At 37.4% G+C, this 27,121-nt stretch overlaps 1 protein-coding gene across 1 annotated transcript; it reads left to right on the top strand.

Moving 5' to 3' along the window:
* Positions 1-3,885: 3,885 nt before the first annotated feature.
* LOC104907114 (uncharacterized) lies at positions 3,886-26,495 on the top strand. Its single transcript, XM_010695999.4, has 4 exons — positions 3,886-4,245; positions 7,796-7,960; positions 24,915-25,399; positions 25,800-26,495. Exons 1-4 carry the CDS (start codon positions 3,969-3,971, stop codon positions 26,169-26,171), a joined length of 1,299 nt encoding a protein of 432 aa, XP_010694301.1. The 5' UTR covers positions 3,886-3,968; the 3' UTR covers positions 26,172-26,495.
* Positions 26,496-27,121: the final 626 nt, after the last annotated feature.

The following is a 27,121-nucleotide window of genomic DNA, read 5'->3' as shown; positions in this document are numbered from 1 at the left end:
TATGGTGAATTCGAAAAAAGTTGGGGTATTTGGTGAATAATTTTTTTTTGTCAGGGATATTTGGTGAAAAAACCGTACAATAAATTCATTATGAAATCAATAATGGAAAATTAGAAGTGGGAACAATCAATCACTTAATGAAGATCCTATATTTGGAACTAATTAATAGAAAAAAGAATAAGGAACATATTAAAGATAAGCAGGTTCAAAGCGTCGAGCACAAGATACACTCTATTCATTTAGTTTTTTTTTTTTTGGTAAGAAGAAGTGGTCCGAACCCCGCTCGAGTCTTAATGGGCCAAGCACTTGAAATTAAGAGGGAAGGGTAAGGGGAATTCATACTCTCAAAGTGCCTCTAGTGGGGATTGAACCCCCAACCTTGAGGTTGAAAGGGTGCTCTCATTACCACTAGACCAAGTACTATTTGGTATTCATTTAGTTATTTGGGCGTTGGGCAAGTTGAATTTTATTTGTGGGCATGTAATGATGCATTCATGCTCAATTATATACGGTGGATAAATCCATAATGCTAGCTTTCAAAATAGTATTATTAGTTGATTTTTTCCTTGGGTAGACGAATAGCCTATGACCCGACCCAGTAAATCGAGCACCCGTTTTTCGGGTTAGGACACGGGCCAAGTTTTCAACTACCCGGTAATGAACACTCCCAGTCGCGCTCCAACACCAAGAAATAGGAGAAATGAACACCCCTAGTCGCTAATGAACTACCCGGTAATGTACGCTTCGATTTTCTGCTATTGGCACATTGAGTTGCTTTCGAATAGCATCCACCTCGATTAGAGAAGAAAAGAAAGAGCAAGCTGAGAGAAAATGGAAGGGTGTTTGTAGTACACAACTCTAGTTTCTTTCTCTTATTCAACCTTCTTTAAATTTCCAGGTCCAATTAGGGTTCTTCTTTTTCTAGGTTCAATTTTTGTTCAGACTTTATGAAAGAATGTGAAGACTAGATCAGAGGAGGTAGAGTGCGAGCAAAAACTCTTTTTTGGTCTTATGATGTACATTTTGGTGAAAAATGATATAGATTTGTTAAAAAATTAATACAAAAGTCCACTTATGTAATAATGACATAGTTGTGTTGGGTTCCTAACCTTATATTTTGAATGATGACATATTGATCTATGACTGTGTTCTGTATGATATATGCATGTGTCTCTCTAACCATATTTTTTTTGCAATAAATGGATAGTAAAAGGTTCGAGTTCAAGACGCTCCCAATTTCATCAAATGAATTCATTGGAGCAAGAGTTTTGAAGATACCATGAAAATTATAATACTTAGTGATTAGATCATTATGATGTAATGTTTGTGTGAATCTTAAACTAGTTTTGAAGGTGTAAATAAGTTTTTTTTTTTTTTTTTTTGCTAAGTAAGAGATTAGATTAATGAAGCAAACTTTTACAACCAAAACAAATCCAAAGGAGGCAAACCAACTAGGTTGGAATCCCAAACCTAAGGATGGTAATAACCAACAGGCGTACTACATACAATGTATTACAAATTTAAAAATCAGACATTATATTTCTTAGATACTTTCTTGGGCCCCAGCTAAAATTCTAGCTCTAATATGAAATAGATCAAGACTGTCACACCATTGACTATGTTAGGAATACAATGATCCCAGTAAATTGAATTCCGAGCTTTTCATATGAAATAGATAAAGGTTATCAAACCAGCAAACAATACTTGCTTTCTGAACTTGGACAATCCATTTTTCTGTATTACTTTAACCAATTATTGCATATCATCAGTCAAGTGAAATATCTTGAACTAGTCTTTAATCATCCTCAAATACCGCAAGCTAAACTGACATTTAAGGAACAAATGCTGGTGTGTTTCACTATGGCTTCCACAAATTAAACAAGTATCATTGGCACTCATACCAAATTGAGCTAGTTTAGATGTGGTTTGAAGTTTATTCTGTACAGCTAGCGAAGAGATCAACCCGTGCTTCGGTATACTTAGTCTATTCCAGACTACAGTATCCCATATCACACCAGTATAATCACCTCTAAGCTTCTCATACACCAATTTAACAAAATATTGGTCCATGGCACACAAATCAACCTGTACGTGTAAGCACCTACCACTTTCAACTGCTCCTTTACAAAACAGGTCTTTTTCCAATACCAGTTGGCATTGGCTTGTGGTGCTTAAGACCACCAATCAACATCCTTTAGATATACTAAGTTGATCCATTTCAGCGTAAGACTTTCTTGTTGAGTACTGACAACCCAGACATATTTACCAAGAAATGCTACATTCCAAGTGAAAATGTCCATGAATCCAAGCCCTCTTGTTAATTTAGAACTACATAATCTATCCCAAGATACCGCTCCTACTTTTTAACAAAATTTTTGCCCACTCCAAAGGAAAGCCCTGCAGATTTTGCTAATTTCAAGCAGCAGTCTCTTAGGAAGAATTAAAAACATGTGCCCAATACATGTGTAGGCTAAGTAGAACATAATTAATCAATTGGACTCTAGTAGTGTAAGAAAGATACCTAGAGCTCCACATTTTAATTATGGCTATCATTTTCTCCATTAGTGTTTCACATTGCTCTGCATTTATCTTCTTAGCAAAAATAGGTACCCCAAGGTACTTAAATGGAAGAGTATAATGAGTAAAACCTAAGGCTTCAATGATTCTCTGTATATCTGTATTATACATATTTCAAGTGTACAAGTTCACATTTCCCTTGAGATCTGATGTCTCAGAAAACAGCTTGAAGGTTCGACTCGGTATTCAATATCCTTATCTCTTTTTCCTTCCTCAACCTTAGGGCAGCTTTGATTTGCGTGCCCCGCCTGATAACACTGGCTGCACCATCAAGGGCCCTCCACATACAAGAGTTGTTGTGTAACCCCTCTTATTATGGTTTTGACCGGTGGTGGCTTTCGATCATCTAGCAAAACACATATTGTTGTGTATTTCCTTCTCTCCCCTTTAATGGAATGAGAGTCAATTTTTACAGTTTACTCTAAATTATTTTCTATTTTTTCCAATACCGATTTGGAATGGAACTGCATAGGAAGTTCTGGCAAATGAATCCACACTGGGTAGTGGTTGATATTAGCATTAGAAGGTTGAAACCCCGACGTCCATTGTTGCACGACGGCGAGGTGGTTGAGCACGAACCATGGCCCCTCTGTAAGAATAGATAAGTTTTGGGATTCTAAGCTACATTTTACCGTGAAAACCCCTCCCAGAGAAATTATTTTCATTCTACCTTCCCATTTCCGAATTTTCTTCACTTCTTTTTGTAAAAAGTCTTGCAAAAAAGTCATGCAAAAAAGTCCTACCAGAACTTTGCAAATCAGGGCACCATTCCAAAGCTCCGAAAGCTCATTATATTCTTCTTCGAAAATTGGGACAAACACCTCATTTTCTTGAAGACTTGGAGGAGGGGAGGTTGCAAAAGGGTATGAAAGCCTTTTTATAGGCATGGTTTGGGGCATTAGAGTTCCTGCATTAAGTCCAGTATCAATTATCAGTGCCTTCATAAATAAAGTCTCATTTATCCATCCCAATATTAAATGTTAGGATTCTTTTCTTTCTCTCTTTCAACCACCGTGATTTGAGTTGAACCTATACTAGAATGAAACTGAGCAGACTCGCGTGAAACTCAAGTACCTCTACATCCTCTGGGCATTCGGCAGTCTGCTGGTGTGACGGCTGAATTAATGTCGAGAGGACGGTGGGGGGAGTTCGGATTTTTTGAGGACTTTTCTCTTTCTTCGAGTTAAATCTTTTCCCAAACAATCAAACACCCCTTGGCTAACATGGCTCAACCCAGCCCAACCCAACACAAAATATAACAACTAACAAGGTCCGTTGTTTTGATAAAATAAAAAGGGTGTTGCTAAAAGTACCCAATTTTAGACATTCTTAACCTCTCTATACTTTCCCTTTCCGAAAAAAAAAACCAATCAAATCTCTTAAATCAGTAAATGGATCTTCTCTGCAAAACCTACTCAAATAGTTCCGATGATGAAAAAGAAGAAGAACAAAAACCTTCAAAATTCATTCCTCCTCCATTAAAGCGGCTCAAACCCTATTATTCAGCAGCTCCCGAAACCCTTTTTCAAGGTCCGAATCCCCGAATTGGAGCTCCGAATCCAATTCCTGGAAATGGCAGGTACATCTCTAAAAGAGAGAAAGCTCTCATGGCTTCTTCTTCGTCATCCACTCACCTCAATCCTCCTCCTTCTTTACCTTCTTCACATGGTATGTCTTTATCGTTTTCGCAATTTCCTCTATTTTTTTAAAGAAAAATTTATGATCGATTATTCAATAATTTTGTTTTCATCTTTGGAGAAATCTGTAATTCGGAAGTGTGTTCTCTTCAGCTGAATTCTCCGAACTTAGGCTCTGTTCTTTTGGATTGAATTAATGGAAATTTAGTCCAGCTCAGTTCAGAGAAATTCAGATCAGTTAATTTTCTCTCACAATTTTAGTTCTTAGTTCAGACAAATTAAGTTCAGTTGAGTCGAAAAGAATAGAGCTTTGTTGGAAGTCATTGAAGTTTACTTTTTGAGGTGTTAAAACTTATATGAATTTAACTGAACTTATATATGTCGTGAAACTTCTATTTTTAAGGTGAAGGCGAATTCGCCCATGGTTCATTTATTGAGTAATTTTATCTTTTATGTAGGCTAGTTTTTTAATGGGATGTGATTTGAACCAGTGGCGGAGCCAGGATTCTCAAAGTGGGGGGACAAAATTCGACCGTCAAGCATTCGGAATTTTTTTTAAGAAAAAAACGATACAACACAAATTGTTTAATACTTGATATTTTTCATTCAAAATTCCAAAATTTGCAAACTAACATTTTCCTATAATATTGATAAACATTAATCAATTATATATCAAAATATTCCTCTTCAAACCAAACTATTCAATATTTCGATTATAAATCAACTCATATTTATAATTTCCTAATTAGAAATTCCAAATTGCAAACTACCAATTTCCTAAATCTTGAGTTCATGACCAATTACAAACCAACAACAAATCAATTTATCAATCAACAACCATACATCCACAAATCACAGATTAACATTTCACAAATCACAAGTATTATAACTCAGTATTTCACAACCAAACAATGTAAATTGTAAATATTACCTTTTAAAAAAAAACTAAAACTAAAACTAGGGTTAAGAAAACTTACTGACTGACTGAATTGGGCATCTCAGGAAGTCACGACGGCGAATGGACGCGGGCGGTGGGGGTGGGGGCGTCGCTTCGTCTCCTGACTCCGTCGTGGCGTCACTTCCTCTTCGTCTCCTTACTCCGTCGCATTCTTGCCACTGCTCGCAGCGTCGCTTCCTCTTCCTGTCTTCGCAACCGCTCGTCGGCGGCGGCTCCGACGAATGCGAATGTGCGGTCGACGTCGCCGTTCGTCGTCCCTCCTTCGTATGCATCGCTTCCTCTTCATCTCCTACTCCGTCGCATTCTCGCCACTGCTCGCAGCGTCACTTTCTCTTGCTGACTTCGCAACCGCTCATTGTCGTCGGCTCCGACGAATGCGAATGTGCTGTCGACGTCGCCGGTCGTCATCCCTCCTTCGCGAGTTTAGGGTTTCTCGCTCTCAATCTTTCTTCCTCAGTCTCTCTCTTCAGCGTTTTTTCAAAACGTTCACGCGTATGACGCGTTTGCTCACTGCAAGGGCTGAGCGTGTTTCTTTTCGATATTTTTTTTCTTTTTTTTTTTTAAGAAATAATTTTTTAAAAGTGGTGGGACATCTGTCCCCTTGTCCCCCCTGCTGGCTCCGCCACTGAATTGAACATAATGCGTGGTTGTGGCTAGTTATGGAAGGAGGATAGACATTATATTGATAGAATGGGGGGTTTGGTATATGTGGGATTTAGGGTTGAGATATTCTAGATGATATGGATTGGAAACAAAAAAAAGGTACATTCATATGGTGATTTCTATTCTGAAGCGCTCAATGGTGATTAGTATGTAGAATTTTCGTATTAAGGAGAGCGAGCTTTTGGCTATTGGTTCATTTGTCGGCACTAGGATTTCGTGGTTTGTATTTGAAATATTATTATTGGTTAACGTGGCAAATGGAGTAAAGAGAGAAGCTAATGTTTTTGGTAAAAGGATTTATGTCAGTCATGACCACTTTAGGAGAAGTGTACGAGAAGTCAAAGATCGCAGACTCTCTTTACGTTAAGTGACTTGTAACCTTTGCGGTATGTGGAGTCTGTGAAATCATAGTAGGATGATACAGATAATTTTTGGGAGAATTTGGAAGCGAAGAAGGTGATATAGATTGAGAAATAAAAGTACATTGATGTGGTAATCTTGTTTCTGATTTGAATTTGAAGAACACAGTGGAGCGTCTTAGTATGTATTCTCTTATTTAGGAGACAGAGCTTTACACTTTTATCATTGGTCTGCACTTTGCACTCTGCACTATGATTTTGTGGTTTGACTGCTAAATGTTATTAGTTCTGGCAAAAGAGACAAGCTGATATTTTTGGTAAACAGTCACAACTGCTTTAGGAGAAGTGTACAACGATTTTAAGACACCAGAATTTGAGGATTTTGTGTAATCAAACTGAAACTATGATTAGGATAAAAAACCATAAGGCACCATACTGGAAAGCAATGCTCTTATGGTGTTTTTTTCTTTTTATATTCTTTTTGTGAATTAATGAAGTAGCTTCGTGGAGGAAATACAATGGTTCCCTTTGACGGTAACTGAAAGCAATCTCTTTCCTTTTTGCCCCATCTTTTTTTTAAGCTCACCATTGTAGACCATTTCTGCATCTGGAGAGAAAACTGCTTGGCATGCATGCAAGCCATAACAATATCAAATGGGTTGTTATTGGCACGCGTCCGAACATCGACATTCTGTGTTTCAGAAAGGCAGATCTTTCTATTCTAGCAATCGAAGAAATGCTCAGACACTTTAATTTTCAGATTGGCAAGCAGTAACTTTTATTTTAATTGGTTTAGTTTGGGATTGAAAGAAACCACTGGTCTCATTCCTTTATGATTTACGGATAGAGAAATTACTCAAATTTTTTTGGTTAGCGATTATTTAAATTTTACAAATTTTTTAACAAAGAAACCACTGGTCTCATTCCTTTTGGTCATGGAGTTAGTGAAAAATGAGGTGGAGAGAGAAGTTGAGATGGACGATGGAAAAGATGAGGGAGAGAGAGAGAGAGAATTGTTGACCTAGAGCAGATATGACCATTTTACGTATATGTGCTCTAGTATGATTTTTATTTTCGGAATTTTTTTTTGAGTGATGTGTATGTGTGCGTTTATTTTTGAAGCCAAAGCTTGCTACAATTGTAATTCACTGTCTTTATCCTATACCTAAAGTGCCTAGTATCATCCTCCAGCCCTCTTATGTAATGAATCAGTCTAAGGAGAGCTCTCGTACTAGCTTGAAGAATAAGATTAGTGAGGAAATAAACTCTATAAATTTAGGAGATTAGGGGGAGAGAAATTATGTTGAAAATTGACGAAAGATTTGGTGAACTTTAAGATTTCTTTGGAAGAGAATCAATCCTCTTGAAAACTTGAATATCTTTGCCATGGTTTTCCCAGTTATTTATCAATCATAGTTCATCTTCTTCTTTGATCTCCATATCTCCTTGCTGAAATATGTCCTAAGTTATGTAATTACATAGCATCTTAATTTTCTGCTGGGATGACATCTCCACTTACTAACCTTCAGACTTTTCGAAGAAAGACTGCTCTTGAATCACTAAAGCTCACAAATGGTCTCACTCAGTCTCCATTTTTGCAGAAATGGGAAATATATCTAGTACAAACCTGAGACAGGATATTCAGTTGTCTTTAAGAAAGCGAGCAAATACTTGTGCAGAAGAGAGAAAATTACCCTGTAGGTTTACTATTAATTTAAAGGGGCACCTGAAACCAGTCAATGCTGTACAGTGGTCAACAAGTCATGGTTAGTTTTTTTCCCCCTTTCATTCAATGCATTTTATTTTTGCACAGTTGCTTTGTAGCTGCTTTAAACTTGGATTTTTTTTGGCATGATAGAATTAAATTGGACTAATTTAGATTAAGAGTGATGTTGCTGTCATATTTTAGCCTAGTATCTAATTAGTTCTTGTTTAAGCATTTGTTATCACTCTGACATGTTCTTTATAATTTTATTGGTATCAAGTTGTATAAAATTAATATGTTTAATGTTAGAAGCAACACAGTTTTAATTTTATATAATGTTTTTCGTTCTTCCTTTGCGAGGTGGGTCTGTTAATATAGTCAAAAGATTATTGAGCTAAGATTATCTCAGAATTACACTCACTTACTAAACATGCAATGCTACCGCACTTAGCATTTCAGAAATATGTCCATTTATGAATTTAGTACTAAAGGAACACATGAAACAAATGTTTCTTGATTTCCACTTGTATTTTCTTGCCCACAACTCTTTAGAAGAGGAAAAAGAATATATGAGTTTTTGGATTTTGACAAAGTACCTTACTTTACTTGAATTGAAGCTACTCTATGTTTTCGTCTCACCCACCCTCACTCACTGCTGATGGTTATTGGCTTGGTTGACGCTTCATCATATTTTTGGCTTAGAACATGCTATTCTTTCTGAATTTAAGTGTAGATTGAGAATAAAAAAGAAATAAGAGTGTGGAATAAACTGAAGCTCTCATGAGGGGAGAAAGCTGATGGACACTCGTGAGTTGATTTCTTGTGCAACTTGACTCTTGCCACCTAAGTACCCTTTAAATTCTATGGCTATGATTTTGGTATAATTTTGCTGAGTATGGTGTCGTGACTAGTTGCATAAGACACTTGTAGACTATAGAGATGGTGGAATGCATGTGCCTGTTTGGCGAAACTAGCTATTCTAGTAGCCATTAGGTGCTGCAATAGCTACCTTTGTGGGGTAGCTGCTAGGTGTTTGCTAGTACATGCTAGTGATTAGCGCTTAAAGTACTTGTTCAAAATTGAAGTGTTTCGCAAAAGTAGTTGTTGAAATTGTAAAAGATAATAAATGACATATAATTAATTATGAAATAAACTATAACAATTTTATTAGTTAGTTTAGTAGTTAAATTCGTTATTTATCTTTTCAAAAACTTGCATTACCTATTCTAGCTAAAACGCTTGTGGTATTTGGAGCACAAAATATTCTAAATATTAGTTATATCTTCTCTTAAATATTTAAATCATTAATCAATAAATAAAAATAGGAAAAACAAATTAAAATCATTAGTTAACTATTTTATCTTATACGTTAATGTAGTATTTAGTTTCTAGAATGCTACTTATAGATCTCAAATGTTACTTGTAGTAACGTTCTGCAATTGCTATCCATAATCTACTCCATCCGCTACTTGCCACTACAACCACTACCTTACCAAACATTATTAAGTAGCATTATGATTTTTGTCCAACCACTATCCGCTATCTAAAACGCTAGTGTCTAAGTTCTAATAGGGCCTATGTCGTACATGAGTACATGTGAAGCTATACTTTGATGATAATGGTAAATCCTGCAAAGTGCTACAAGTTGCAACCTTATGAGTTTAGTTTTGGTAGATGGATTAAGTAATGGTAGCTTTTAGGTTGATCATGTAATAAATGGAAAGTGGGACTCGAGGGGCTTTAATAGGACCTTAAGGGGATCAAAATCATGTGAAAAAGCTTACTTGTTGGTGTACAACAAGGTGCTTATTAGAACTTGAAGATATTAGTGTGTTATAGCAAATGAAATGATATAATTGCTTAATTTTACACTTCCGAAGTGATTTCAGCCAATAATATTTAGCTTCTTGTATTAAAGAACTTCAAATTGCTTATTACTATACACTTCTCAAATAAGTACCAAAGGGTGATAGCTACGTATGTAACGGCTTTCTATGAACTTCCTTTGAAGTTGGTGAGCCTCCCTTAACTACCCTTACTATTAAGATTTGCACCAATTGTTTAAAAGAAAATCAATTTCTTCTACACTAATGTAGTATATGTCAAACCTATGTCACTCATAGCATGGTTTGAAAATATGACTGCAACAATTCATTGTGCTCGACTAGAACTATTTCCAACTTTGGCAAATCGGATTTTGACGAAGTTTCGGCCGAACCAACCGTTTTAAGGCAATTTCGCCAGCATTTCCGGTATCTAAACGCTACTTTAGAAACCTTTTTCCCACATGTTATTACTACTACTTACACCTCCCTCTAACAATGACATAAATTATCATGAAAAAATATAGATAGAGAGAAGAAAAGGCAAGGGAAAAAAAATCACGAGATTTATGGTGATTTTGAAGGGAAAGAAAATTCTATATAAGTTAATTTTATGTAATGCATAAAATAGTTTGATAAACCTTGATGTGGTCTGTATTCGTTCCCTTCCCACGAAACTCCAATCTTCTCCTCAACCATGACAAAAATCTTATTTTCTAACCATGACTCAGACTCTTGAATTTCCTCAAGTACCTGTGTTAGGTCATCGATGCTCGGGGTATTGATACTTGATACTTCCTTTTGGGTTAAAATTGAGGGACTTTTTTTATAAAATAGACGAATAAGACACTTAAACACGTATCCTTAGTGGAAATCCAAATGAACATGTGGGGGCAAGTTGCATTGATTTCGATAGTATGCATGGATGTTTTAGACATAGATGAAAGAAAGAAGAGGGAAGGCCAATTCCTTTTTGCGTAATCCTAACTTCATCGTTGCAAACACATGGTTTAGAGAGTAGTTCACACTGGTTGATCTTTTGAAGTGGACCAAATGTACAAAAACAAGTTTAAGGAATTTTAAAAGTCTAGTTGAACCTAGTTAGAGACGGTGGCTAAGATAAGTTATAGAAATTTTTTCTAAAGTAGCCAAAGGTTATAGGAAAATATAAGAGAAGTATTGGTGGTGTTTTAAGAAAAATAGGAAGTGAAGAAAACCTTGCAATATATAAGGATGCTAAGGTAAACTAAAAAAATGCCATCCCACAAGCAAATTGAATTTTACGCATGAGGTATACGTAAAAGTAGACTCAAGGAGGTAAGATGGAAACCGATCTCCTCCGTTCCGAATTAGTTGCAACATGGAGGAACGCACAAGTTTTAAGGAGTATGTAAAGAGGCGAAAATAAAGAAAAGTAAAAAAAAAAAAAAGGAACCATGTTGCAACTAAAATGGTATGGATGAAGTATAAGAGAATTAAAAGAAGATAAGTGTTTCAAGAAGGATCTCCTTATATTGAAATGTGTGATGGGTGATAGCTATATGATAATTATCCGTGATAGAGAGTTCAAGGATCAGTAGGATAATACTATGATGAGTTGTTTGATGGAAGCCAATTGAGTTTTAGAGGTGACATCTCTATTGGATAACGAGTAGTAAATTGGGAGTGTATCTAAAAAAAATCATACAATTGAGGTAGAGAAAGCATTGAAGATAATGAAGATGTAGAAAACATCTTCCTAAATTTTACCTGAGGTTTGTAGATGCTAATGGATGATTGGTATTGTTGGAATGGCTAACATACTTACTCAACAAGATTCGGGGAAAGCACCTTGGTTAGACTTGTCCAAAAATGTCTAACCCGACTCTACCAGATTTTGTTGGGTTTGAAACAAGAGCTTCCGATCCAGAACCCAATACGACTCGAACCTGATGAACTCGAGATTTTGGGTTAGACCCAACCTAATATTTTGAATAGTATTATATATTTTGAATAATATAAGTAATATTTTGAATAATATATTTAATTAATAATCAAACATATTATATATTCACATGACGTAAATGTTTACTTTCACATCGATCACAATATCTACGATTTTGTTATGATAGAATATCGTGATAGTTCCATTATTGATTTATATTATACCAATTTGTTGATATAAATCATATATACATTATTAATGTAATCTTTGTATCATACAAAAGATAAAATAGTAGTTATGTAAACAAAAATTACTTATTTTATTTTGAAGAACAGAAATAAAAAAGTTCTGAAAAGTTGTGACCGACTTTTATTTTGATCCTCACCTCTCCTCTCCTCTCTTCTCCTTCATTCGATGTGACGAGAAAATACACCAAAACGCGCCCGCGTGACCTTATGGTGAGGTCAAACATTGCTACCATTCAATAAAAAGGAGATGACATTTGGGATCAGAGCATGATAAAAGTATGGGTCATACCACGATTATTAAAATGAACAACAAAATTGTTTGAAGAAATGCAAGAGCTTTTTGGAGAACCGTTCAAGGTTTATGGTGGGATAACTCGAGAAGTCTTATGATAAGGTCCCAAAATATGTGCTTTGGTTGGCAATGTCAAAGAAGGATATACCGTGCAAATTGAGTGCCTTTGTTAAGGACATATATTAGGACATGTAAACAAATGTCAAAGACGTGGACGAATTTCCCTATTATGACAAGACCACATTAGGTATTTGCTATGGTATATTACACAACATGAGTTATTAAGGGTGAATATCTTTTATCTTATTTGTAAATGATATTGTATGGTGGATTAATGTTGATTTGGACCAATGGAAGCAAACACTCATGATGTAAATAGCGGCTAAGTGGTAATGGTTCAGCTGACCTGACACGTTTTTTTAGCTCACCAAACCGTTTTTTCCCGATATATAGCGGGTTGTTAAAAAAACAACGCATTTTTGGGTGAACTGGCCTGTTATAACCACCCTCGGTCGAGTCCAACGTTGCTCCTCGGTCATAACTGTTACTTTTGAGATAAACTCCATTGCCATGGCCATATTTCTTGAAGCTTTTCGCGTGTTTCATCTCTGTTCTTCAAAGTTCATAATTTTGGAACCGGGAAGGAGAGAGGGAGAGATCATGTGGGGGGGGGGGTGGGTGGGTGGGTGGGAGAAGACGTAATTTAGTGTACAAGTATTTCATTGAATTCTATTTTCTTAAAGTACGAGTTTCCAATTATACATTTATACTCATAGTATATGATTCAGATTTATAATATTTTAAGAACATCATAACAGAAATATGTAATTAAATTTTTCCTTTCAATAAAATAATATATAATTAATTTGTGCCGCGACAGCCGTGACACAGTCCCCATCAAACATACCCGTTCTGTTCCAGTGAAATCGAAACCCATTCCGTAATCCAAACTGCATTTGAACTCTGCAAACACTAGATCATGAGGATCCAAAGTAGGTTAGAGAAAAAACGAAGTGCAACTTAAGTAATAAAAGTGAATTAATGTAGGATGTAGTAACATAGAGGGAATAAAGTTTCCCATCATCGAGTGAATATGTTCATTGAGTCTATTCTATAGAGGAATGGAGTTAATGACCAATTATTGGACAAAGAAGCGATCCAGATTTGTGCAACCATAATGTACCTTTAAGGTTAATAGGGAAAGTTTTATAGGATAGCTATATGACCAACGTTGTAATTTATGGGTTTGAGTAATATATGGGTTTGAGTATTCGGCATTGGCTTCGTTGGCAAATTGGAAATGGAGCTGATATTAGATTCTAGCATGATAATTGGGTAGATTCTAAGCCTCTCTCCTCCTTTCTTACCCCCCCGGAGGAGTGCTCGTCTGTTATGGTTAGTGATTTCATTCTTGCAGATAAGTCTTGGGATAGACCCAAGCTGGAGGAGCTTCTCCCTCTGTCGCTAGTTAATCAGATTGTCTCCCTTTTTATTCCGCTTCATCCCCAAAACGATTCCTTATTTTGGGGTTAACGGCGGATGGTGACTACTCTGTTAAATCTGGAGCTCTCCTGGCCCAGGGTTTAGATGCCAAGTCCCTACCTAAGGTAGATTATAATTGGATTTGGAAATTGTCTGTTACACCGAAAATTAAGCATTTTTTATGGAAGGCTTGTAATGATGGTCTCCCTTCTAAAGCAAGATTGGAAAGAAGTCATATTTTCCTCCCCCAGGAGTGTCCCTTTTGTGATTTTTATTCAGAAACTATCAATCACCTATGCTTTCAATGCCCCTTTGCTTTGGACACTCTTGGTCTCCTTCATCGGGATTTTGGATGGCCTTTGCTCCCGGATGTGTCTTCTCTCCTAGACCAGCCTTTTGCTAAGATTATAAATTTCTTGTTTTCTTCTTTATCTGAGGCGGATTTCAACCTTTTTGCTATTGGTTGGTGGTTCTTTTGGTTTTTTCGCGACCAAGTAGTCTTTCGGGACTCTGCCTCCTCGGCTATTTCTGCTGCAGCTGTTATTAATAAGTTCGTTCTTAACTGGTTGTCGATGGAGGCTGTGACTCCTCTTTTCATGCCTCGGCTGTCGGGGTCTGGCTCTAGTCCGCCAAAGCGGCGCCGTCAGGGGGATGCAATAGTTTGGTTTCCTCCCCCTTCGGGCTTTCTAAAGCTTAATTTTGATGGATCTAAGCTCAAGGATGGTCAAGCTTCTTGTGGGTTTGTGATCCGTGATGAGCGAGGAGAGGCTCTTCTTGTGGGTGCCTTGGCTCTGGGGTGCGCTGTATCTATTCTGCAGGCGGAAGCTAGGGGCCTTCGTGAAGGGGTGCGTGCTGCGATAGGTCTAGGGGTATCTAAGATTATTATTGAAGGCGATAACTTGGTGGTCATTAATTCTTTGAAGAAAGTCTGGAAGGTCCCGTGGGAGATTGCGAATGTTCTGGGGAACGTAGCTCGGGATTTTGCTCATTTCTCCTTTGTTCATTTTCAGCACGTTTTCAGGGAAGCTAACCGTGCGCCTGATTTTATGGCAAATAGGGGTCATTCCTGTGCCTCTTTGATTGTTCTCTATCCTCCGTTTGATGTGGATTTTTCTCTTATCATCGGCAAGGATGTTTTAGGTTGGCCCCCGGACTGAGGGGGTTCTCCTAAGTTTTTCTTTCCTTGTCAAAAAAAAAAAAAAAAATCGAGTGAATATGTTCATCGAGTCTATTCTATAGAGGAATGGAGTTAATGACCAATTATTGGACAAAGAAGCGATCCAGATTTGTGCAACCATAATGTACCTTTAAGGCTAATAGGGAAAGTTTTATTGGATAGCTATATGACCAACGTTGTAATTTATGGGTTTGAGTAATATATGGGTTTGAGTATTCGGCATTCAAGAGATATCAACTAGATGGTGCACTAGGTAGTAGAAATTAAGGATTTTGAAGATTTAAGAAGAAGCTATGGAAGGCTAGATGGCTTTAATAAAGGTTTTCACATACAATATGATCTATGTGGATGGCCTTTGAAGTTGAAATTTTGAGTTAGAGCCGACTAGTGTATAGAGATTAATGTTTTGTCATTGTTGTTATTAATTTATAATCTAGAATTGCAATCATTAAGCGTATTTATATGAGATTATTGTACCCATATTTTAGTTTTTCTAGACATTATTAATGTTTAGAACTAATTTTCCTCTTCGCGAAATAGCTTAACTTAGTGGATCTCTTATAATGGGAGACTTTCCATGAAGAGTGCCCTAAGAATTATCCTAGATAGACCATTTTTTAAGGTAACTAACTATTTTGTTTTTCTTATACATCCTTTTACAATTTGCGCCTTCAAATGTGATTTATTCAATCACTATAACAATAGACTTAGTGTGTCCTCTTAAAATATCCAGAAGTGTTAAATATCTCAAAAACTACGGTTTTTCACCAAATACCCCTGACAAAAAAATTTATTCACTAAATACCCCAACTTTTTTCAAAATTCACCAGATACCCCTAACTTTTAAAAATATTCACCAGATACCCCAAATTTGTAAAAAAATGACAAATAATGCCCTTAATGACTAACGGCGGTTAACTCCGTTAGTCATTAGTATTAATTAACCCTAATTAACCCTAAAAAACTTTAATTAACCTAAAAACCCTAAAAACCTAACTAACCCTAACCCCCCTCTCCCCCTAAACCACCACCCCTCCCCCTCCCATCCCTCGGTCGCAGCCGCCGCCCCTCCCTGTCCCACGGTCGCAGCTGCCGCCCCTCCCCGTCCCACGGTCGCAACTGCCGCCCCCCCCGTCCCACGGTCGCAGCTGCCGCCCCTCCCCCTCCCTCGGTCGCAGCCGCCGCCTCTCCCCCTCCCTCGGTCGCAGTCGCCCCTCCCCCTCCCTCGCTCGCAGTCATGCCTCCCCATCCCTAACCACCCTCAGTCAGAATCCCCCTCCTCCCCCAACCCCTTCGAACTCCGAGCCGGCGAGAGTGAAGAGGAGGAGAAGGCGCAGGGAGGAGGTGCGCTACGGGAGGCCGGCGTGAGTGAGGGAGAGGGAAGGGAGGTGCGAGACACGGGGAAGGCCGGCGAGAGTGAGGCGCGAGGGAAGGGGAGGGGCTGGGGAGGCGCGAACGAGGCGAGCAGGGGAGGGGGCTGCCGGAAAAGGGCGTGCTGGGGTTGTCGAGGAGCGGAAGGGGAGGGGGGTTGCCGGAAATGGGCCTGCGGGGGTTGCCGGAAAGGGGCTTGTGGGGGTTGTCGGGGAGGGGAAGGGGAGGGGGTGGTCTGGTGGCTGGGGTTGGGTGGTGGGGCTGGGGTTGGTAGTAGGTCTAGGGTTTAGGGGGTAGGGTGGGGTTGGGTTAGAGAGAGTTTAGGATTTAGTTAGGTTTAATTAGGTTAATTAGGTTTAATTAGGTTAATTAGGTTGACTTAGGGCTAATTAGGTTGGCTTATGGCAAACTTGTAAATAAGAGCTAACGGAACACTAACGTCTGTTAATAGTAAGGGTATCTTGTGAATTTTGTTAAAAGTCAGGGGTATATGGGGAATTTTGAAAAAAGTTGGGGTATTTGGTGAATAAATTTTTTTGTCAGGGGCATTTGGTGAAAAAACTGCAAAAACTAATCTTATTAGTCATAAATTTACAATTTTGTTGGACTATAGTAATTTTTTTTGTTGTACTTGGACTCGGCTAGGAGTGTCAGAGTATAAGTACTAATCTGAGTGTCTGGTACAACACTTTCAAAATCAAAACACGGGGACTCTCTCTGAATTTTGGACACAGAGAGGTATGACGAAATTAATTTTTTATCATAAAAAATTTGATAATTAATCCTGTAATTTAGATTTTATAATTGTCTATTTGTAATATACTAATAAAATTAAGTTATTTGTTATAAAAGAATAACTAAGAAGAGCAAAAATGAATGAAAAAAAGAAAGCAGAAGTGCACAACAAAAGAAGGAAAGGAGAAAAGAAAAAAGAAAAAGGGCAACAAAGTCATGTGACTCGTAAAGCCATAAAGGACAAAAAAGAAAAGAAAAGAAAAGAGGAGAAGGTGAAGAGACCGAATGGGAGAGGGAGAAGAAGCGAAGGATGAGAAGTGAAGAAACTTACCAGCGAGTTGGAAGGTCCGGCGGTGAGTCAAGGTGGGTTATCCTCTTCTCCTCTTGGCACTCAGATTATTGGGTTTGAGTATCTAGGGTTTAGCGCCTTCGTGTCCGAGTGAAAGTTGCCGGATCTAATGCGGGTTTCATACCGGTGACACAACACCGGTATTTGACATATTTTGCCTAGTCCTGGTAAGAGAGGTAATATCTCATAAATGTCTTATTAGTTCACATCAATTAAATTAGAGTATTAAGACAAATAATGTCTTTTGGAGCATTTTTTAGCCATCTAGAGCTCTTTTATGATTCTCCGCATTTCGGGGTTATTTTAGAGAAAAACCCTAAGTTTTTTTGCTACCTTATAGTGTTATGCTAGAAAAGTGTCTTCAATCCACCATGACTATATTGTTATTTTACAGTAGATCTTTAGTTTTAATGGTGCAATGCTAACCAAGGTGCACTTGTCCATTGGGTGAGGCGCGTCTTGTGTCCCAAAAGCCTTATAAATTAATCATAGAACTCTAAACAACATGATATGTATACTAAAGAAGTACTGAATTACATAAGAAATCATATTTTCATTACTTAGATAGCACATAAAAGTCAAGGTACTAAGTGGAGACTTAAAGCACAACGCTCAAAAGCAAGAAAAGGCGGAAATAAGAGAAAACATAGTTGTTGAAGGTAGTCCACTACAACTTAAATCCAAATCATCATCAACATCTTCATTACCAATATCATGAGTGTCCTGTGCTTTAAAGAAATCTTTATTATCTTCGGCAATGTCCTCTTCCATATGATAATCCTCATCATCAATTAAAACCAGGGCTCTACGAGGTTCTCTAGGAGGGAAGCTACTAACAATATCTTTCTCGTTATTAACTCTATATGAGCATTGAGGGCTATCTTTTGCTAACTTCGAAGCTTTAGTGACATAGGTAGCCCGTTGTTAATCTTCGTCATCAAACACACATAATCATCATCTTCATTGCGAGAAGAGTTTCCATCCCTTCTCTCATAGTTGTCACTCATTGCTATCTTCAATATTTGTTAATAGAATGAGACGAATGATGTCTTTTCTACTCCCTCCGTTCCACATTACTGTTTGCACTTTTCATTTGCATCAGTCCCGCGTTACTCTTTCCACTTTTATTTTTTAAAAAAGTAGTTCATTATTATTTTAATCTTTCATTTGGTGCTGGTAGAGATTATGTTTAGGATTTGCTTGATTTGGCTACATTGCATGTTTATGTTTGCGTCCACTTTAGCTTAAGTTTCTAGAGTATTTATATATGATTAATCTTTCGACATGGATTAATAAATCCTCATTATTTAAAGATATGAATAGCATGTTTATATGAAGCCGTTGTTTGTTTAGGTTCAAAAACCTTTTAATGCGAATTCACATAGCACGCTATGCAATTTGTGTTTAATAGATTATAGATTCGAATCAAAAGCTCCTTCTTCAAAACTCTTTCTCTCTCTAAAAAGCTTAGCTGGTGCACGATAAGGTTCCTTACTACCGTGCGCCTCCGGGCCTAAATGGGAAGGAAGAAGAAGACTTCCGTGCCGGCAAATAGTTTCCCGGCACTGGAACAATCTGGAGAATCCTCTAAGACGCAGGTAGATTCCGAAGAAATGAAAGAGCAGGAGAAATTGAATGGAACATTAATTCGTCAAGCACTGAATGTTATGAATCCAGCTGTTATATAGTCGAAGGAAGCTGCCAAAGTGTTTTTTGGAGAAGAAGCTCGAAAGAATTGGAAAACTTATACCAATAAGAGTAAAATCTCTAATAAAGGTATGGGTCTAGAATTTGTTGCTCCAACTATTTTAGAAGAAATTCCAACCTACGTTACTCCGACACCCTCTTGAACCCCACGTGTCGCGTGTCGACTCGACACGACGCGCGACACGCCTGGAAATGGGCGTCGATACGCGTATCGATAAAGTGTCGACTATCGGACACTCATTTTGCGAAAGTGAAAAAGAAACGCAGAGAGAAAAGGGGGGAAAAAAAAATCAGATCTAGGGTTTTTTGTCAAAATTTTCGAACTCTCTAACCTTAACTGAGAAACTAGTCGCCTACCGTCGTCGACCGCCGTCTCTGGCAATTCCTCCTTCGCGTTTCATGCTTCTTCGCATCTGCAGGAGATTTCTGCCATGAAAGGAGAAGTCCTTGCTGTAGAAAGAAGATGATGCGAGAAGGAGATGAAGGGTTTTTACTTTTTTGTGGTCTATCTCCTTCTGTCATTTAATGTACTATACTAGATTTTTAATTTTAAAGAAAAAGAGATGCAGTACATTTGAAGGGTTTTGACAGCTGTATTTTTTTTTTAAACAAAAGGCAAAAGGTGAGTAGGTGACAGCTTTACTCCCTTTTGTTTTTCACAAATTCTTTTTTTTTAGGTTAAACTCATGTGTACTTGTTAGCTTTCTTTACTCTTTTTTTTTCTAATCTTTGACTTTTCAACCCTTCTAATAACAATTTAGTTATTAAATCAAATATTTTTTTTTTTTGAATTTCATAATTTTTTAAATATACTAGTTATTACAATTTAACTTTTTTTTATGAACATAAGGTGTCGGGAAATTTTTCCCGACACTTTCAATTATAGACGTGTCTATAATATTGGTCAAGACACTCTCTTGACCGTGTCGGAGTATCGGCAAAATTTTTGAAGTAGGGTGTCGGATCCTCCGATCCCTACTTGGATACGACACCCGTATCCGTGTCGGAGTAACATAGATTCCAACTGCCTGATTAGAGAAAAATGAAGTGGAGAGAATGAATGAGATGTGGGTTAATGCTGTGATTACCTTCGTTAAAATCATTTATCATTGCTCAATGAATTTAATTAAAGAAACACAAATGTTTAAACATGAGGAGGGATATTTTGTGATTAAGCTGTTGAATAGAGAAGTTAGGGATGCTGTTTTATACTCAGGGCCACATTTAAACAATGGTCAGCTAGTTTTAACTTTTATAGTGAAGTTTTGAAGGTGGTTCCTATATGTGTTAGGCCTCCAAATCTACCTCTTAATTGCTGGAGTGAAGATTCATCAAGTAGAATAGGTAGTTTAATTGGAGTGCCATTATATGCTGATGAATGTACCTCTAAATCTTTGAGAGTATCATTTGCAAGGATTTTGGTGGAAATGGATGTTACTAAGGAGATAAAGAAGATAGTGAAAATAGTTGATCCTAATGGGAAAGTAATTTCTCAACCTGTTGTGTATGACTGGCTGCCTCCTTTTTATAAGAAGTGTAATGTCATTGGGCATAATTGTGCACAAAAACTCCTCAGAAAGTTCAGTTTAAACCTTCTCAACTAAAATGGGTTAACTACTGTGGTGAATGATAATCAGGATGTTACTGAGATTTCAAAGGGTGATTTTGTGGCAGTAGACTCTAGCTTATCACACGTATTCATGCTCCTGTTGGTACACCAGAGGGCTTATTGACCGAGGAAGTAGATGAAGAAAGAGCTTGGAAACCTGTTACTAGGAAGACAAAGGATAAAGGAAAGCAAGTAGGCTTTCACTCATCTAGAATGATAGCTTACTAACTCTAAGACTCAGGTCTACCTTAGGTTGCTAAGGGACCAAATCCTTATTTATCTTGATGATTATTGTCTCTTGGAATGTCAGGGGGATGAATGATCCCTTTAAAATAAAGAAATTAAATATTTCTTGCATGAGCAGAAGGTAACAGTTTGATCTCTACTTGAGACTAGAGTGAGAGCTCATAATGTTGCTAAGATTCAAAGAAAGTTTAGTACAAAGTGGACTTGGGTGTGTAACTATGCTTATTCTCCTATAGGTAGAATGTGGGTTGGATGGCAGCATAATGAAGTTAAGGTGAATGTGATTAGTCAATCTCAGAGGTTATTGTTGCTGATATTAATAACCTAAATGACACTGAGACTTTTAGAATGTTTTTTGTGTATGGTCTGCACACAATTATTGATAGGAAAGAGCTTTGGAGGGAGCTGGGTGTTGTTACAGCAGGATGCAGCAATCCTTTCGTTATTATAGGAGATTTTAACTGTATCTTTCAATTAAATAATAGGATTGATGGTGCTTTGGTGAGTGATAGTGAGACTCAGTACATGGCTAGTTTTATTCTGGAAGCAAATGTCATTGAAGCTCCTAGCATGGGTTTGTTCTATTCATGGACAAATAAGGGTGTTGGTGCTGATACAACAACTAGTAGGATTGATAGGGCTTTTGTTAATTCCTTAAATTTGCGAAGGTTAAAATCAATTATTTTCCTTATGGTATCTTTATGCCTCCTATTACTGTTGAAGGAGGAAGGCCTTTTAAATTTAACAACATTTTGTGTGAGCATGAGAATTTTGATGAAATTGTGAAAAAGGCTTGGGATAACGTGAATGCAAGCTATAATATGAAGAAAGTGTGGCTTAAGCTTAAGAATGTTAACACTCTTAAAAGTTTGCATTCAAAGCATTTTGCTCATGCTCATCTTAAAATGGAAGAGTTTCGAAGGAAACTTACTGCTTTACAAGCCTTACAAGAAGATGTTGAACTTCAGCAGGAGGAAAAAGATTGCTATGATAAACTCAGATTCTGGTCAAGGGTTGATGAAAGTATCCTGAGACAAACTGGATCTCTCTTGGAGATTCCAATTCAAAGCTCTTTTTAACTGCTGTTAAAATCAGGAAAGCTAGGAATACATTAGTTGTGGTGTACACTGAAAGTGATGAGCCTCTCACTAATGCGGCAGCTATCTAGGATGAAATTGTAGGATTTTGCAAAAGGCTGCTGGATACTTGTTCTACAGAGCTTTCTGCCATTGATTTTTCTACAGTGAAAGATGGTCCTACTTTGAGTAGCTTAGCCTCGGAGATGTTATCTTAGCCTATCACGGAAATTAATAATGCTCTTTTAGCTATTAATGACTCAAAAGCCCCAGGAATAGATGGATTTAATGCTGTCTTTTTTAAGAGATGCTGGCCATAGATCAAAAGGGATACCTATGCTTCTGTTCAGGAATTTTTTCAAAACTCATTTATGCATCGGCATGTGAACATCAGTGTTGTTACTCTGATTCCTAAGAAAGATATGCTAGATACGCAAACCTCTGAAGTCCTTGCTCATAGGTTGCATGATGTTACAAGGGAGGTTGTGAATCAATATGGTCTAATTGTAGAGAGACACATTGCTGACAATATAATTTTTGAGATGGGGTTAATGGTAGAGCTCACATCTCCCCTAGGTGTTTGATTAAGGTAGATATTAGGAAGGCTTATGAGTCAGTAGAATGGGTGCTTCTTAAAGCTATGTTGAATGAGCTAGGCTTTCCAAGCCAGTTTATCAGGTGGATAATGACTTGTGATTAGAGTGTATCTTACTCAATATTGATAAATGGTATTCCTACTAATGCTTTCAAGGCTAATAATGTTTTGAAACATGGATATCTTCTCTCTCCCTTTCTTTCTGCTCTTTGCATGGAGCATTTAAGTAACCCCCTCCCCCTCCCCTTCCTCTTCCCCTTCCCCTTCCCCTTCCCTTGCAGTCGCGCAACCCAACAAACCCTTAGAGTGGGATGGGGCTTTTGGCGTGTGGGGTGGGTTTTCGAGGGGTGAGGTGGGGTTTCGAGGGTGGGGTGGTGTTTTCGAGGGGTGGGGTGGGCTTTTCGAGGGCTGGGGTGGGGTTTTCGGCGGGTGGGGTGGTGTTTTTGAGGGTTGGGTGGGGTTTTCGGCGGGTGGGGTAGGATGCGGTGGTGAGCGGGGGATGGGGGAAGGGGGCTGATGCGGTGGTGGGGGAAGGGTTTGGCTGCAGGGGTGGGTGGGGGAGGGGTATGGTTAATTGTTAACTGTCAATTTTGGTTAAATTAGGTTAAATTAAGTAGGTTTAATTTTGGTTAATTGTTACAAGTAAGTGCAAGTTGGTAATTTAATAGGTCAAAACTTACAAATTTGGGGAAGAAAAAAAGTGTAACATGTATTTTGCACTATTCTATTTAAGGAAAGTATAACATGTAAAAAAAAAGGAGGAAGTGTATTAATTCATAACACTACTATACATAGGCGACATGTTGATGGAAGTTATCTAGGGAAAGTATAATCTAGTCGTATAATCTTTTCCCTACCAAGTGAAATTGCATCAAAAATTGGTTTCTTATTGTATGAACCTTTAAGAATTTACAAACATTTTGGACTTTGATATGAACTTCTCGTGTTAAAATAGATGACACAGTTTGACTTTTTCACTATTCACACTATCCGAAGGCAACTGTGTTTTGTGATTTTTAGGTAAGGAAAAATATAGTCATGTGGGATTTTGTCAAATTCGTTTGGACATATACTTTCATAATATTAACTTTCTATAATCATTACATGTAGGTAGTTAGAGATATTAATATTTAAAGTTATGTGTTAGCAAGCATTTTGGGAAAAGTATGTCGAGTATTTTGAAACAGAGGAAGTTATTATCAAGAGATGGTAAGCTCCTTGAGCATTTAATTTCCAGTCTATATAATTTGATGAGACATGAGAAGTTGAGTGCCTGTTATTTCGAGTGTTGGAAGCTCATCAATTATTTTGACTCAAGTGAGACCATGACATAGTTGAATATTGTTATATTTAAACTTTTTTGTTTAGCTTGATTCTACAGTTATGTCTCACTTCGAATGTTGGGTTATTGTACTCTATCGATTCGGTTAGAGGGCCCTATGAACTTTATGGATTTCCCAAAGTAGGGGTGATATGGACGCATAAAAATGTAAAATTAATAGCTTTAAAGAAGAACAAAAGACGAAAGCCCATAAAGGTTTACTTAAGGTTTCCCCGATGTTAGGATGGAACTCCTTGCTTTTGATCACATACTTGCTAGCAAGCGCATTGATGTTTTTTTTTTTGGTGCTACAATTATTATTTGAACAAAGAGATTTTTGGTAGCAAAAGGCAACATCGAAACTCAAACGAAAGCTCTTGTGCGTATATATATCCTTTAATGGCATTCTAGTCCCTTTTAAATAAAACTAACATTTATATAACTGCTGGAAATATTATAGTATTATGTTTCTTTTTCTATTTTCATATTAGTATGCTTAGAGCCAATGTATAGTTAATAGTTACATAAAGTGATGTAAGCATTTGTTTATTAGGATAAGGTTACAGGTTGTGCAGTACATTAATGACATAGGTGGTTGGCAAAGAATATGAGTGTCCCTCTTTATATACAATCCACAAGTATTGGTTTCTTCTAGGATGACATTAAAAGGAAAGCTATGGTAATAATAGTTGCTAACTTTTGGTATCCCCTTGATAGAGCCATAAATTGAACTAGTGTTATAGAGTTTTTGTATGATATAATATGTGAGGGTATCCCAGGGGGGATGCTCATGGTAATCAATCTTCTTTACCAGGTCTTTTTGGTAAGCTTTTAAGGTGGAAATGGTGGAAATGAGAAAAACGTAGGAAAAGACTTGCTTGTTTCGAATCTGGAAATAAGGGTGTTCTTGTTTTTTTAGGAAATCTGAATGTAATACACAATTCTTTTATTGATGTTATGTTTTTTCCAGTAACTTATGTTCAGTGAGCTAGTAAAGCTTGACAAATTTTACAAATCGTGAGGTTTTCTTTTTGTTGATATGTTCAATTCTAGCGTACAGCCCATCTTTTGGCGTCTGCTGGAATGGATAATTATGTCTACATATGGAATGTATGGAGTGAGCAAAATAAAAAGGCACGTGTTTTTAGTTATCATAATGCGGCTGTGAAAGATGTGAGGTGGTCACCTCAGGGACAATCTATACTTTCATGTGGTTATGATTGCACGTCAAGGTTGGTTGACATTGAGAAGGGTTCAGAAGTTCAAAGTTTCACAGAGAACCAAGCCATTACGGCTATTAAGTTTCATCCACACAACTCCAATCTCTTCCTCTCTGGTGGGTCAAAGGGCCTCCTCAAATTGTGGGATATTCGCATAGGAAAGGTGGTCCATGAGTATGTAAGACGCCTAGGGCCAATACTTGATGTTGAATTCATGAATGACGGCAAGCAATTTATCTCTTCAAGTGATGTATCTCAAAGCAATCTTAGTGAAAATTCTCTCATTGTCTGGGATGTTTCTCGGGAGGTGCCTCTCTCCAATCAGGTTGCGCTTTATCTCCATGTTTGTTCTTGTTGCTGGTTTTTGGAACGAACTGTCCCTGGCTCCGTACTCTTGGCAAATGCTGTCTCATTGTCTTTTCTTTTCTAGCAATCACAAATTTTTTGATTTCTTGAGGGATGGGGGTGGGGGAGTGTCTTTTCTTATATACCAAAAATCATGCAGTTTCTCTAACAGGTTCCATATGACATTGGTGGTGTTAACTGCAATGCAAATTACCTAGATTTTCGGATCGGACATCTAACTGGCTTTCGGTTACCGTTCACATCTCAAATCATTTCATAATTTTGGATAGACAATTGTCAACGTAGTTTTAGAAGGCTGCACTTTTGCATTTTGTTGAAGAAACTCCTATTGTAACTTATTTTCTGTAGTTCTCTTACAGGTTTATGTGGAGGCTTATACATGCCCTTGTGTTAAATGTCATCCTTTTGAACCCTGGTTTGTGGCTCAGTCAAATGGAAACTACATTGCTATCTTCTCCACTAAACATCCATTCAGACTCGACAAATACAAGAGGTATGATTCCCATGGTGTCTTTGGTTTTCCCATCAAGTGTTGTTTCAACTTGGATGGAGAAATACTTGCCTCCGGCTCCTCGGATGGTGAGATCAATTTTTACAGTGTCAAATCATCCAACCTCATAAAGAAGATTAAAGCTTATGATCAGCCATGCATAGATGTTGCATTTCATCCTGTCATCTCTAATGTTATCGCTTGCTGTAGTTGGAGTGGGGATATTTCAGTGATTGAATGATGGTATCGGATCTTCCAAATGAATCCCGGTTTAGCTTACTAATCATCTTGCCCACTAATTTTACGAGGGGAAGTATATTTGTAGTTCAGCCTAATTGTCTAATTGTCTGATTGATGACTAATTACTAAGTAGGTTGTTAACCTCGTCAACCATACTCCAGCTATTCTTGTTTCATATGGCAAATAAATTACTGTGGTGCTGCCTTGCTGCGTTAATGTCATTCGTACATTTTCATATGTTAAAACAGACCTGAGAAGTGAAAATTCCATATTTTATCATTTTATGGCTGTTACAAGAGATCTGGTAAAGTTAAGTTTCTGAGCATATCTGGATGTTGAACAATCTGTGTTTTGGCAATTATTATGTCCCATCTAATAGCATTGTGACTCTTTTAATGGTCAATTTGTCCCCACTTGATCTGAACCACCGTACCATATTAAAAGCTAAGCTGATTTTACTTAATGATATCTGAGTGGTTAGTACCAAGGTGAATCAAAATTTTAAAGAAATGAAACTATTACAATATGTTGCGGGCATGAGAGCATTTTCCCCTCTTTTTACATTTGTAACTCCTTTTTAGGGTCGGTGTAATTATAATTTTTATTTGTTAATTTATAAAATCATAAATGCTAACTAGAGTAGGAAGTTTGATTTTTTTATTTCTCTTTTCCCCACTTGGATGATGCAATTTTCTTCATTTTGCTTTGTAAAGGTGTCATGTTTTGAGTTGGTTTGATAATCGCTCTTCACATATTGGATTGAAGTGATTGAAAGTTGTTATAAGACTTTTCGTAGCGGAGCTAGGATTTTCAAAGTGGTGGGACAACATACGGACGTTGGGCATTCGAATTATTTTTTTTATATATAAAAAACACTACAATACAATTTTTTTTGCCCTAAAACTCAAAACATAGTGCACATATCCTGAAACTCGGTTGAGAAAAAGAACA

Source organism: Beta vulgaris, chromosome 4 (genome assembly GCF_026745355.1).
Source record: "Beta vulgaris subsp. vulgaris cultivar EL10 chromosome 4, EL10.2, whole genome shotgun sequence".
Lineage (NCBI taxonomy): Eukaryota > Viridiplantae > Streptophyta > Magnoliopsida > Caryophyllales > Amaranthaceae > Beta > Beta vulgaris.
The sequence above is the reverse complement of the archived record's forward strand: the minus strand, read 5'-3'. Positions and strand labels throughout refer to the sequence as shown.